Source organism: Sceloporus occidentalis, unplaced genomic scaffold (assembly GCF_023333645.1).
Source record: "Sceloporus occidentalis isolate IW3139 unplaced genomic scaffold, rSceOcc1.0.p SCAF_4, whole genome shotgun sequence".
In the NCBI taxonomy this organism is placed as follows: Eukaryota; Metazoa; Chordata; class Lepidosauria; order Squamata; family Phrynosomatidae; genus Sceloporus; species Sceloporus occidentalis.
The window spans coordinates 106,515,641-106,531,161 of record NW_028316984.1 but is presented as its reverse complement, the minus strand read 5'-3'; the positions used below and the strand labels follow the sequence as shown (position 1 = coordinate 106,531,161).

The window sequence follows — 15,521 nt, the reverse complement described above, 5'->3', positions numbered from 1 at the left end:
CATCAGTGAGCAAGATGACAAAGGGAGAGTTGAAAAGACATGATAGATTATCTGTCCCTTCCCCCAAATAGTTACGAAAAGTAAATGCCTCCTTAATTAAAGCAACTGTTTGATTTACAATAAAAATGGAATAGAAAATGGAGATACTCACATGTTCAAAGAGGCGTGTTGCATGTTATACCACCACTGCCACCTATAGGTACAGTCAGCCCTCCATACCCATAGATTTTTTGTCCATGGATTCAACCAACCACACCTTGAAAATATTCCCAAAATATATAAATTTCAAAAAGAAAACCTTGATTTTGCTATTTTATACAGGGGACACCATTTTACTAGTCCCTTATCTATAATGTGACTTGAGAATCCATGGATTTTGGTTTCCATAGGGGGAAGGGAATCCTGAAACCAAACCTCAGAGGATACCAAGGGCTCACTGTGTACAGGATGAATCTGTGTGAAAGCTACTGCCTATCTCAACAGCTAAGGTCAATTAAAAGCAATTGCTGAAAATTCATTGACATTATGAAGTATAGCACTGTGTGCAACAGCCACCTCATATACAGGGATTATTGAAAAATATATCTAATTTGCTTGAGTGAAGATTGATTTGGAACATGCATATGTGCCATAGCCTCTCTTCTAAAGCCTGTTGGACTGAAAAAATTAATTCAGATATGTATACAAATAGCTCAGAGAATTATTGTACATGTAGAGTTGTATTACTGTTCTTACACATTTTCACCTGACAAAAGGATCAGAAATAATTGTTCTTCAGGGAAACACAACTGAGATGGGTTTTACCTAAGCAGAGAAGATAGTGGTTAGAGCCAAGGATTTAAAAGTACAAAATGCACATTATAAAATTTAGAATGTCAGTCTCCAAGTGCTATGTAATTTCACTAATACATTTTTCAGAAGGATGGGTGTGTGTGAGATAGGACAGAAAAGGAGACTCTAAGAGATAACATTTTAGATATGCTTCTACATATTCCTAAGGTAGTGGTTGGAAATGTATGGGAAGGAGGAATTCTTCTTGCCGTCAAGCTGGTGAAAGGGCTTGGGGTTTCAGGCTTTGCGGATGATAGCCACATAAAGCTCTAGAAGTTTCCAGACTGCTCTTCTACAAAGACATGCTATGTCATCAAGTAGTCTACTTAATGGCAAATAACAAAAGGTCCAAAATATTCCTGATTGACATGATTGATATTCCTGATTGACCATGCCTATGGCCCGGTACAGAGCGCCCAAAAAGGGTGGTCTGCCAGCACCCTGATTTGCTCCATGAGTAAGCCGCAGCGGGAAAACCATGTGGCTCCTTTGCGGAGCAAAAAGAACCCACAAAAAGCGGGTTCTTTTTGCTGCACCATAATGACACCACAGTGTGCCAATGGCGCACTTGTGACACAACGTGCGGACACTAGGCGTCCATCGCATCAAAATGGCAGTGCCCATCTGTACAGGGTTGAGGCACGTATGGGCCTATCGACCTGCCTGGACCGGGCCTATATTAAGCCTGCCAAGAGAGAGGATCATCTGGGGTTGGTTTCATTGAGCATATGGACAGTTTTTAATTACAGGTGGAGTCTCCCTTATCTGAAATTCTGAATTCTGAAGTATTCCAAAAACCAAAACCTTTTTCATGGGTGGCTGGGATAATGACATCTTTGCTTTCTGATGTTTCAGTGTACACAAATTTGTTTCATGCACAGAATTATTTGAAATATAAAATTACCTTCAGGCTGAGTATAAGGTCTATGTGAAACATAAATAATTTTATGTTTAGATTTGGGTCTTATCTCTGAGATATCGCATCATGTATGTATATGAAAATACAGGTAATCCAAAATCCAAACAAAAACACAAAACACCGAAATCCCAAACACTTTTGGTCCTAATCATTTTAGGTAAGAGTAGTTCAACCTGTATAGCCAAAGAGTATTGAAAATTCAGAATATTATGGGAAAGTGCCGTACTATTGAAGTGCTTTAAAAATAAAAACAAAACACTTGTGTTATCTTAAAGACAAAGGACAAAATTACATGTCCCACTCATGACATAGGTGTTTTTTATGGCATTCCGCCCATGCAAACCAGACCAGCATTACAGAGTCACCTAACCCTCCCTTCAAGTGTGCTTGATGGGAGGCATAGTGGCGAAGCAGAATATTCTATCCACAGAAGGAGTTCCTTTTGTGGGAGGAGTTGATTGGATAGAATCCTAACAATCTGCATACATGGATTGGAGTCCACTTTTTCAGGTACACAGAATCAGAACTTCAAGAGATGGCCAAACTGTGACATCAGAGGATACAGGGCACACTGTAATAGAAGATCTGTCACACAATTTAGTCTTCATGCTTTAGGGCAGTGATCCCCAAACTGGGTCCTTTAAGAGAATTTTAGATTTCATCTCCCGGAAGCCTCAGCCATGTTGGCCAATAGTCTGGGATTCTGGGAGCTGAAGTCCAAAATCTCTTAAAGGGCACAGTTTGGGGACCACTGCTTTAGAGCAAGAGGTCAAAGAGCTCAGCTTTTAGGAATTCTTTCTCCCACATACTACCTAATTTTCAAATCAAGAAGTGTGTAAACACAGCTTGAGCTCTTCCAGATGCTACACCCACTGTGACCACCTATCCTCATTAATAGCTTCATTTGTAGTGTACATGTCATAAAATACTTTCAAGAGAAGAAATGTTACACAGTCATTTTTATCTCTTTGTTACATTGGTTATAGCTGAGTCTTCTCTGTTCAAAAGTTTACATCTCCAGTCTTCCATGTTAGTTTAGCTGACTTTGTTATTACCAACTATCTACTGCAAATTATTTGCTCATCCCACATGGCCAGTTCTTTAGACATCCTATGTTAACAATCATAAATATGTTTCTTCTTTTCTTTTCACATTTCCACTTTAAAAGAACAGAAGATGTTCCCTTTTTAATAATTTCATTATTAACTCTGAACTTCTTGATGATCATTTCATGGCCTCAAGCCCTATCCTCTTTGCCCACTACCCTGGTCATTGATTTAAAAAATCTCATTTTGTTTCTATTGTTGAAGCAAGAAAGAGTCCAGGATATATATTAAATCTAAAAATTATTATGTGTTCTTAAAGAACTTTGTGAAACTTGGGCGGGTTATAGACCGCCCATTTGGGGTGGTCTGCACCGGCCACTTTCCCCGGTGTATCGGGGCCTCAGCGTGCAGAGCGGCAGCCGCTGAGGCCCCGATCCGCCGCTTTTCAGGCTGCGGGGAAGCAGCAAAACGCCGCTTCCCTGCAGCCTGAAAAGGGGTGTCCCTGGGGCTTCAAGCCCCAAGGACACCCCGCGGTGGCGGGGAGAAGGAGAAAGGGGCTGCTTGGCCCCTTTCTCTTTTAGTCCGCTGGGTGCAGCTGTCTGAAGGCTGCGCCCAGCGGACTAAACCAGGAAGGAGCTCCGAAACGGAGCTCCTTCCTGCTCCGTGTTCAGGGCGCATTAAGCGCCCTGGCGCAGAGCAAGGACATCACGTCTGCACCGCCCCGTCTAGAGGTGGCGTGGCCGTGACATCCTCACAGCGGCGGCCGTATGGAAGGGCCGCCGCCGTTTAGTGCGTGACGAGCATGCACTAGGGTTAGGGCGGTGCAGAAGCACCGCCCTTTTGTAACCCTAGTGCGTGCTCGTCATGCACTAAAGTGCCGGTCTGTAACCGGCCTAAAACTTCCAGCTCTAAGCAGTAGATGTTGTTTATACAGTATACATCAGAATTTGTACTTATATTGACCATACTCTTTGGAGGATTCTGGAGGTTTCAGTCCAAAAAAAATTCCAAGCTCTTATAATTGCACACATACCCATGTCTAGGTCAAGGGCGGGGGGGGGGGGGGGGAGAAGAAATAAACTGATTTGTTAAATAAATTAAATAATCATAGTTGTTTTCTCCTTCCTTAGGGCTGAGCCAGTACTCACCAGGATCAAAGAAAACAGAAGAAGAGTAATTTCTCCATCATTTGATAATATCAAATATGACAATTTTGAAATAGAAGAGTATCCTCTGTCAGCACAAGGTTTTGACTGGGAATTATGGTGTCGATACTTAAATCCTCCTAAATCATGGTGGAAGCTGGAAAACACCACTGCTCCAATAAGGTAAGATACAAATTAGAGCCATATGGTGTGATGGGCAGACTATAAATGTGTGTGACAAAAAATGTTATGATTTACCATTCTCTTTTCAGGAATTGTTTAGACACTGTTGAGTCCCCATATAATAGATAATGAGGCACAAATACACCATATTAGATTTTGAAGTTGAAGTACAGTTTGGCTTCCATTTGAATTGTGTGTTGTTACAAGTGATCCCACATACAATATCCAGCAACAGTCACAGAACTAACAGTAAAGTAGATGAAAGAAGGGCCAACTTTTAAATTCAGAAAGTTTGAGTCCTGACATGAAATGTTGGATAAAATGTAGCAGAGGTGAAAACAGGAGAATACATGTGTTATCTTTCAATTAAAGAATTAGTATTAGGAAACTGGTGAATTTGAGCATATTTTTCAAAAAGGAATTGAAATCAATTTCTCCTTCATCTGCACCATCCAAATTCAATAGGTGCAACTATTTCCCACATGGAAGAGGTAATATTGTATATTATTGCCATATAGGTGTTAAGATGAGGTATGTTTTGAGGGGGGATTAAGGAAGAATGTATTGATGAAGTCATGATAAATTGTGTAAAATCTAATGGAGTGGCTTTGACAGTTTATACAGTATAGAGCACACAGTAATGGAGAGCCACAGGTGGTAGTAGAAGAATCATGGAATCATGGAGTTGGAAGAGACCCCAAGGACGATCCTGTCCAATCTCCTGCCATGCAGGAACACACAATCAAAGCACTATTGACAGATGGCCACCTCCAAAGAAAAAGGTTTATGTTTGAAAATGTGGAAAGTTAAAATAAAAGCAAACATAATTTTCTTCAAAACATATTTACAAACTTCTATATGTTGTGGTAGAAAATGAAGGCTGTATTTTTAATAAGCATAGCATTACTGTTTGAAACCATAATGTTTGGAGCAAGAGAATAAATGACTGGCATTTTCTTCATCACATAGTTTATCAGAAATAGTCTCCTGTAGTTCTGAACTGACATTTTGTTATCATCACAGTGATACTGATCTATACAGGGAGGCGGGGGGAGGTATTAGAGTTTGCAATTTTAGAAGTCTTATGATCACATCAGGAACAGATGCCTCAGTTTATCACAGCTTGATTATCATTGTCCTGGTGAATGCAAAATGGTTTCTCCTTCATTCTAGCAACCCCCTGTCTCTTTTAATTAGAACCCTGTTGTCCCCAGTGCTCTTCTGTGGCTCATATATTGACAAAAGTGACATTTTTCCTTTTGCCAGCCTGCATGACAAAGTACAAGCTAGGGTAAAAGGCAGATTAATTATTCTGTTCTCAGCTGCTCTATAAATACTACGTGGGCCATTCTCTTCCAATTTAAATGTCATTCAGGACTAACCAGACCGAATGCCACAAGATGCAATGTCTCTCCATTCCTAAGCATTTGTTTCCACTCATTGCTTGGCAGTATTTGAGGTCACTGTATGCACAATGTAACGAGTTGGGTCCAGTGATCAATGGAGCCACTGTGTTTTGGACAAGCTGCCAACACCCCCCCCCCCCAAAAAAAAACAAAACCCTGAAATGGTAGTGGCAACATAGTGCATACTTAGTAGCCCTATATAGGCCATGTGTGTGTGTGTGGGGGGGGGGGGGATAACAAGACTGGGAGCAGTGGGAGAGGATCTTGCCCAGTGGCTCCGTTCATTCATTCATCCATCCATCCATTTATCAAAACCTGTGATCAGATTTCACACATGGTCTTACATTGTACATAGCTTTCAATTAATGTATGAATGGGGTCAGTGAGTATGATCTTGCTTGCTTACTCCCTCTCTGCCCCATGCACTGATATTCTCATACTTATAGTCTTAATAGGGTTAACAGAACCCATAAGAATGGCAAAATCTCAATAGGTGCAAAGGTTCCGAGGCTGTACTCAAAGTCTGAAGGAACATAACACTAATACATTACTAAAATGGTTTGTGCCTACTAATAGCAACAGTCATTGTTATTCTAGAAACCAAGACGGGAAGAATAATACAGAGATAATAATTTGGTATAGATTTTGCCTGGTTTCAATACATCCTGAAGTGTTTGGTGAAATTATTCTGTGCAGTAATACATATGGTTTTTGGTGCAAAAAAATGTTTGTGCAAAACCCACAGATTTTTGCACCTAAAAAGTATATTTCTGTTCAAAATAATTTCCCCAAACAATTTAGAATACCAGAGGAAAACTATAGAGAAATAGTCATTTCCTCTCCCGCCATAGAGGTGAGAAAAGAGTGGAAATTATTTGTCCTTGCATAATGAGGACAAAATAGTCAAATGCTTATATCCCTAGGGCCTATTCACAAATTGACAGTCATGTAAGAACCAGGAGTAGTTTAAAAAAAGAAAAAAAAAGAAACTGGAATTCAAAGGGAGAGTTTTAAAGCGAGCATGGAAAGCAAGCTATTACTGCAATGCCATTTTGTCTTCTTCCTATGTTTATTTGTGTACATATCATAGTCATATCTAAGACCCCTATTTAAGCCCTTTTAAGGTTCCCAAGTAGTAGCAATGTAATCAAAATATAGGTAAAAATTGATACCTTAACGGATTTGTTAGTAGCAATTCCAGGTTTTCTCAAAGCTTCACTGGTATCTTAAGCAGTGAGCTACTCATGGCTTGTGTCTGCTTTTAGTTTAGGAGTAAATAGTGCATCTTATTTCTGAAAGAAAGCTACATTTTTATACAGTTAATCTCATTCACAAAGAAGAGGGTCCATAAGCTAGGTAAAATGTATGGGTCGTGAACTTACTTTAAACAATGCAAACACTCTATTTACTCTATCAACTAAATTCCTGTATTCAGTCTATCAGCTAAATTCCTGTATTTTAATGTCTGCTGCTATTGTTGTTTTCCAATCTAGGAGCCCAGCACTGATTGGATGTTTCATAGTGGACAGAGAATATTTCCAAGAAATTGGTCTGCTAGATGAAGGCATGGAGGTTTATGGAGGTGAAAATGTGGAACTTGGGATCAGGGTAAGGCATCCTCAGGAGAGTGGTCTCTTCTGATTGTCCCAGGTGTTAAAGGAGGGCAAAGTCCCAGGAAAAGCACTAAACATGATATGGTTAGAGTCTAAGCCTCACATTTTTTTCAAAAGCTGTGAGCTTTTGGTGAAACTGATCCCTAACTATTTCCTGTGTTAAAGTTAGGCTGTTCATGCACTGAAAAAATGGAGAGGTAGAAATGACTGGATATATTGCTGACTTGATTCTTTATATTTTTTTAAAAGATTCAAGCTTTTCCCCTGAGCAAACTATTCAATCATTGAATGGATACAAGATGAACATCATACACTGCCTTTCTTATCATCAAAATGTACACAGGCTTTCTATTCATCAAATAGCTGAATAAGGTGTTCTAATATATGTACTAGGCATGATATTACTCCTTAATGATTTTTCCTTAACCTTTTCCCTGTTAGGAACATAATATGCTTTGCAGTAATAAGATTACCAATCAATAATCCATTTATTATACTGCAAAGAAGATAGATTCTTGAGATCTCAATGCTGTCTCAGCACATCAGAAGAGAAACCAGTTAATCAGTATTTTTGACTTGGGGCAGAAAAGACAGGCAAGAAAAAGCAGCTCGAACCTGCAATTTCCAAAAGTGGTTTGAAACCCTGCTGTCTGTATTGGCCGCTCTCAAGGCAACCCAAACTGCACAGTGTAGTGTGAAGCTATGCCACTGGGTAATTTTTTTGTCACTTCCCTATCATGCATGCGCACCATCACACAAACACACCTCTGGCGATGTCTGCAGCCTAGATGCCATGCCATTGGATTTCCACCCCTTTGATCAGCCACATAGTTGCACCTGCGATCTCCACTGGTACAGGCATCAGAGCATCTGTGTGCCTAGTAAAACACGGGTCAAGCACAATCATGGAGACCCCCACACACACATGCCCCCTTCACCCTCCATCACCCCATCTTAAACTGTCTGGTTTGTGTATGTTGTATTCATAACTATTGGAGGTATCACACTTTCACTTTTTTGCATTACTGCCCCAACTACTTGGGTATGCCGGCTCTGGCATTTTTTTAATACTCACCTGCTTAGGAGCATTTATATGCCGCTATAGGATTAGGGCTAGAACTCCTCTGACATCAGAACGTTTATATGCAGTTTTGAAGGTATATATTTTCCAGGCTAAGTCAGAATATTCCTGGTTCTTTTTGCTCTGGTTTTTTAGCCCAGGAGCATAGCTTCAATCCAGTTTCTGCCTTCTTTGGAGGTGTATGTCATGTAAATGCTCCACCAAAGCAGATTGAAACTGCTTTATTTGGCCTGCGTGTTTCACCCCTAACACTAAAAACTCTCAGAATAAGTTTCTTCTCAGTCTATTATTGTAGAATATAAATTTTGCAGTTCCCTGTTAGTTGTTTGATGCCTTGATTAAGGGCACAGTAGATAACTGCCTTGTTCGGTAATAATTCCAATACTATCCATGATGTTTGTCATAACCAGTGTTTTCTCCTGTGATGCTTTGGACATGTTTTTAAAATCCAGAATTTTTACATATCTTATTCTTCAGACATTACAGACTGATTAATCGAATTTTCTAGCAAAATTAAAAACATTCCATTTGAAAAATATCCCTTTTTGTTTCCACAAACTAAAACTCCTAATTATCAGTAGTACTAGAAAGTACAGTGCATCCACATCATACACGGGCATGATATACGTGGCTTTCAGCATATGCTGAAAGCCACACCTGAAGAAGCCTCGGCGCGCCCAGGAAGAAGTAATGGCACATGTGCCCGTGGCACGTGTGCAGCACCGCACTAAGGGCAGGAGCCCCATTATTTTTAACAGAGCTCAAGCATATGTGGAATTCCCCTTAGGCCGGGGGGGGGGGAGGCGGGAGTCCGGAACAGATCCCCCATGTAAGGAAAAGGCCCATTGTACTTACATTCTCCTGTTTTATTTAGAAAGATGTTTGTATTCATGGGAGCACTGATAAGTTGAATGTAAGTGTCGGTCTCTAGTTAACTGAACAGTAAGGGTACTTGTCAATCCACTTTATGTTAGCTTCAGTTTCTATGTGGAAATCTGGAATAAAAATGAACTGTGTTAGAAAACTATGGAAGTTTAACAAGCCACAGATTATAACAAACCTGGCACTATGCAAAGTTGCTCAAATATTTCAAAAATATTGCTGAAGTAATGAAGTTGGGAGAAGACTCATTGACCTTTTATAATTAAGATTGTCTAGGTAAAATGAAAACTTCTCCAAGTCACATCTCCTTGTTTAAACATAGTTGAGCCATTTTAGATGCAGATAAAAATGAGACAAATGTGCTCTTCCTTCACAGTCCCAGACAGAGCATATTTATTGACTACTGAGTCCGTATAAGCAAACAATTTCTATTCGACTCAGTGGCATTAGTTTATTAGCAACAATCTATGTGATTTATGTATCTCATTTCAGCTTCTCTAAATATCTTTTACAAATGTAATACTGCTGGTGGTTGTTGGGTTTTGGTTTTGTTTTGTTTTGTTTTTAAAAAAGATGGCTAGTTGGATTTGAGTGTAAGTGAAAATATTCTAAGGAAGGTATCTGGATTGGTTTGAATATTTTTTTAAAAAAATAAATAAATTTATGAACTGTGTCATACAAAGATTAACTGCACACAGCTGATATCTGTTTCCTGTGGCTTTCAAAATCATCAGTATAGAACACAGTCCAGAAGATAAAGATGCATAGTATATCATAGGTAGATGCAGCTCCTTCAAAACCCAGGCATAAACTTTTTCACCATATATGGGAAAATCTGCACACAACAATCTGCCATTCTCAGATATTTAGTCTTCAGGGAACTCTTATCACATATCAAGAATTCCTCTGGGGAGCTGTCCACAAGAGATATTGGCTGAGATAGTGAAGGGCATAACTTAAATGTTCCACTGGTTGAACTTCCTAGATTCCCCATTTAGTTGCTGTAGCGCACCCCCCCCCCATGTCCATTCAGTCAAATAAATATCAGGCTATGCCTCCATAGCCAGATACAAAGCGATAAAATAATCTGCTGAGATCTGTCAAGGTTCTCCAGAGAAACACAGATGATGTAACCATTTTACAACTGGCTATTGGGTAGTGCAAACATCAGTAACAGCACATACTTCTGCAGTACTCCATCATTCCATGAATGGCCATGGGGTGCATGTGCAGCAGTTGTTGTTAATGATGATGGTGGTGCTGGTGCTGGTGGTTCTTCTTCTTTGTCTTCGTCTTCATCTTTCTTCTTTCTTATTTGCCTTCCCTATGAATTGAGGCAGGTAACAACAGATTAAAATACAATAGATGGATATATAAGACCACATGAAAACATATAATGATGAGATGTGGGGTTTAGGTTATTGGAAATGAAGGAAGAGAATACCAACCTCCACAATGACACCACCCCCCCAAAGACAATATGGGCATACATTGGATCTCTGCAGGCATGTGTCACTAACAGGAAGCTGGCCATAGTCTCTTTGTGTACAGTAATTGCTTGGCATATTGGTATAATTTTTGTCCATACACACTGAATGACAGCTTTGCCTGTTGGGCATCATTTTTGTCCCCATACACTCATACACAGGTACTCTACCAAATATTTCAGAAGAAGATCTGCAGCAATGAGATAGCTTCCTTGAAAGCTATCTTTCAAGGAAGCACACCTGCCATATTTGACCTTTTAAGTGAGAAAACCTTGTTAAAATTCTGAAGAACCCCAGATTTTCCCAGAACACAATGTGAAATTAGATATCAGCCTATGGACAATACAATCTTTCTGATGCGACTTAATATTTTCTCAGTTACAAAGACTGTTATAAAGTCAAAGACACAATCTATAAGTAGGTGGTAAAAAAAAAAATCTACCATATTCAGGCTGCAAAATGTATTCTCCAGGCTTTCATTCTATACTTGCTCAGTTGCTCTCTTTCCTTTTGCTTTTTAAAGATGAAGCATTACTGCAACAGAAGAGAGGGCAGGTTCCTCACATAGGTACTTTACAGACAAGAGACAGGAGCATCATCTGTAGCTGCTAGTAGAGGGTCAGAAGGCTACTCCTAAAAGCTGGTTTCACTGCTTGAACTTGTATGTTCTTCTTGAAAATATGACACTGATTTTGAGCTGAATGACTTGCTGTGTCTTTACACTAGCAAAGAGTTTGATCAATGCTACCCACGAGACTTTGTAATAATTTACATGACAGAACATGGCCCCAGAGCTCTAAAGTAAAACACTGGCCAGTCAGTACAGCTTACTTTATGCTGAAATTAACGGCAAAAAATCACACTGATGGAAAGGGCCCAAGCTTTTATATAATTGAATTTGGGTGGTACTTAAATATGATCCAATGTTATTTTGTCTCCCCACATGCACACGCACACCAGAGAAGCTCAGCTTGACCAACATAAAACTATTTTCATCTCTAAAACAACACTGTGTGAAATGGCAACATTTTCTCTACCTCTACTCTGTCCAAAAAAAAAAAAAAATCATTTTCCACTTGCATCAAAATCACTTACATCACTGTAGTGGACAGATAATCATAGCAGTATATCATTGATTTTTCATAACCAGTTCAGAACTAACCTAAATAATACCAGGACTGATGAATATTTACAATGCAGTATTAAAAAGAAGCATAACATTCTAGATGTCAGATACTCTATGAATATTTTAGAGCTCTGAAAGTTTTTTTTAAAAAGAATTGTTACTGTTACTTGTCATTGATTTTCTCTATTAAAATACATTTCTGGTTGTGCAGTTTGCTACTTCTTACTTTTCCCATTACTTTGAAAATCCATCTTAAAACTAACATGGCAGTTTTTGCTAAATGCCCTCAAAATGCTCCCACCAAGGCTGGTTTTACCCCTAATAAGAAACAAGATAAAATATAATACTTGTGGTGCAGGAAAAGTAAAGACTTGATCAGGTATTCTAATTTGCAAAAGGACCATCATCAACATCTAAATGTAATAGTATTATATTTAGAATCCCATTAGTCTACCATAATGGGCATACACACACACACACACACACACACACACACACACACTTTCCCTAGTACCAGTATTGGCCCCTACTGTCCTGGGATCAGTGTCCCTGATAGTTATGGTGTGTGTGCCCCTGCCTCAGCCATCCTTCCCTCTGGCTTATGGACAGGGATCTCTGGGACTGGTAGTTCATGAGAACATATCATGAAGCACAAGACTCTGTCTCAAGCTATAAACTGTGGTATACCTACAGAAGCAGTTCAGTTCTAGACCAGCATGTCCAGAACAGTTCTTGTTTTACTCTGATACTACTACTGATTGGTTCTTGCCAATCGCAAAATGTAAGGTATGGCGATAGATACCGTATGTTCTTGACTATAAGTTGATCTCATGTATAAGTTGAGAGCAAGTTTTGGGGCCAAATTTATGGATTTTGATATGACCCATGGATACGTTGAGGGTAAAACTTAGGGGCATATAGCAAAGGATCTAAAGGATGAAGCAAAGGAAAACAATGGCGCTATCCAGACTTTCAATTTGCGCCGGCCTGGATTCATGCTAGGGTGGCCCGAGGGCGGCACCACCGCATGCCCCGCAACCCTAACACGTCACGGCGTCATCAAAATGGCGGCGCCCTGTCTACATGGGCACTGCCATTACGACGTGACAGACGCATAGCGTCCACACATCACGTCGCACTTGCGACATCACAAGTGTGCCATTTGCATACTTGGGCGTTGCAAGCACAACGAAAAAAGAACCTGCTTTTTGCAGGTTCTTTTTCCGCCAGTGGGAAGCCACGTGGTTTATGCACAGCGGCTTCCCAGCGGCGGAAAAGGAGGCAGCGGCAGACCACCCTTTTTGGGCAGTCAGTGTCCCACCAATGTCAAATAACTTACAAAATTTCAGCAGACATAACTCTTTGTGCTTACTCTTAAGTCTGGATGGATGAGAGAGTAGAGGGGGTCAGTGCTTCCAGGACAGATTATACTCTTGCTTTTCACCAAGGGATGGTTCTTTCTTTTAAATAAGAGTTAAGATACAGTACTTACATTGACCCATAGATAAGTCGACACAGGGTTTTTTGGTCAATTTTTTAACCTAAATTTCTAGACTTATACATGAGTATATACAGTAGGTAGGTAGGTAGGTAGGTAGGTAAGTAGGTAGGTAGATTTTCCATAAATATCTTGAAGCCCAATAAACAATTTAGCCTTAGTATTTCTCCTCAGGAAAACTGGAACCTGCAGGGAATTTTACCCTGCTAAAATGTGTCCTTTTCACAATTCTGTGTTTTGGCTCTGAGCATACTTCTTGGATAGCAAACAGAATGGTAATCAGTCAGTTGTGGTTAGGATTGTGCTCGTGGTTTATTTTTCTGCAAGATTCCTTGCTTGCCTCCTTGCATTTCTCTGGAGTTCAAGTCATTATTTCACTTACCAAGGCACCTTTTGTTGTCATCTATACTCAGATTTTGTGTTGTATGTCCAAAACAATAGGATATATTACACCAGTGTACTGTACAAGGTTGGTAAAGAAGCTGCCAGACTGCCAACAGTGTCTTGAAGCATATAATGTACTGTTAAAAGTTAAGGAAAAGAGTGACACTGTGGAAAAATGATGAGACTGTCTAGTAGGTTGTTGGCAAAGACATAATTACACTTCTGGGCATCGGAAGTAATTAGCTGTTAATTTCAATCTGGTTTTCAGTTAAGAAGTGAGGCTTTCTGTCATAGTTGGGTAGAATGGGGTGATGTAATCTTACTCCTTGACCGTGCATAGGAAGAAGGTTTAAGTATCTAAGCTGGCCTGTGTTTTTAGATAGCAAGGGAACATCTATTTGCCATCAGACAACAGCAGCTTTCTCTGTCCTGTCAGAAGACATATTTTACTTCCTTGATAACTGTTGAAATACCATTTCAGTTTCAAAACTTCTGTTGTTATTGTATAGTGTGACAGAGAGTTGGAAGCACTTCCCAAGCACAGTGCTGAAACTAGTCTCCCTGTGCTATAATTTTTCCATGCTACCAAATGGCATCTGTCTTTACAAAACATTTTGCAGACTTATGGCATCAATAGCTCGGAGCATTTAGGAATAATAATTAATGTATGGCGAATTCACTAAATATATTATTTATGACTGCATAATTATAGCATACATTGTGTAAAGCTGTAATCATTGTTATTTCTAGTTCATTAAAATGAGGTTATCATGGCCTCTGAACATTGGAGACAGAAATACAGCAAAATGCAAATAATCATAAAATGTTATGTATGCAAGGAACAAAATGTCAGACAAAAGCTGCCCTAATACAAACTGCATTTTATAGGGAGAAAAACTACACTGCAAAAGACTGTATTTATAAATAAATATTCACATATACAAGCAAAACAACAAAGCAGAAACCCTGTCAATTATAAGGCTCAATCTTACCCCACAGGTGAAGAGTAACAACTCCACCCATGAAGTTTTCTGTGACCTCTTCTACTAGAAAGTAGTTTCAAAGGTCTCACGTGTGCTCAACCAACCATTTAGTGGTTAACAGGGTGAGAGAGATAACCCAGGCAGGGGCCAGCTGCAGTTCTGTAGCTGGAAAAAGAGAGCTGCCATCACCATCCTGTCCTTTGAAACTGCCTTCTCTTGAGGTGAGATACTGCAAAAGGAGGTATTTAATACCTCTTTCTACAACATCATTTAAAGATCATTTGACTAGGTAAATCAGTAGAGGGATTGTAACCAGTACCTTTTCCATTTGAAGTGGGTGAGATCTTTCACTTTTCATACCTCTCTGCTTTACCCTCAGACTGTCTCTATCCTTCTTGTAGCACATCCATTTCTTAATGCCACCAAAACATGTCTGCCTTTGCTGATGTTGTCATCTTTGCCACCACCTCTTTCCCACAAGCTGCTAAGTAGTTGGTAAGAAGGAGGTGCCACCCTCTTGGCTGTGACTCCCTCATTCCTTCCAGTTGCAAGGTTTCCTAACAATACATGGTGTCGTTTTATTGTCACAGTGAGGTTTTTTTATGAATTCATATCATGGACTTTAAAAAAAATTGATGCAACCTTTTCACTATATGTAGTGTAGTACAGTGTAATTTTATAAACAGATCTACTCACCGAAATCCCACTGAGTTCAATTAAGTCCAGCTCTTACTGTAGTCTTTGTTGTTCCTATATTCTCATTGCATTGCCATGTTCTTGGAGGGGTGTAGGAAGATATAAAGCTGCATTGTACCAAATCAAACTGTGGGTCCACAGTATTGACATCATATACCCAACATGGTGCTCTAAAAGGTTTTAGATCACATCTGAAATCATCCATGACATCTGATCCTGACAACTGGGCTGATGGAACATG

At 39.7% G+C, this 15,521-nt stretch overlaps 1 protein-coding gene across 2 annotated transcripts in view; it reads left to right on the top strand.

Annotated features, from left to right (window-relative positions):
* The window catches only part of GALNT18 (polypeptide N-acetylgalactosaminyltransferase 18), a 407,674-nt gene that overhangs the window by 297,099 nt on the left and 95,054 nt on the right, over nucleotides 1–15,521 (top strand). For both annotated transcript variants that reach the window (XM_089521185.1, XM_089521184.1), the window contains exons 5-6: nucleotides 3,927–4,124; nucleotides 7,024–7,138. In XM_089521185.1, coding sequence (XP_089377311.1) covers nucleotides 3,927–4,124; nucleotides 7,024–7,138 — 313 coding nt within the window. The remainder of the gene's footprint in view (nucleotides 1–3,926; nucleotides 4,125–7,023; nucleotides 7,139–15,521) is intronic.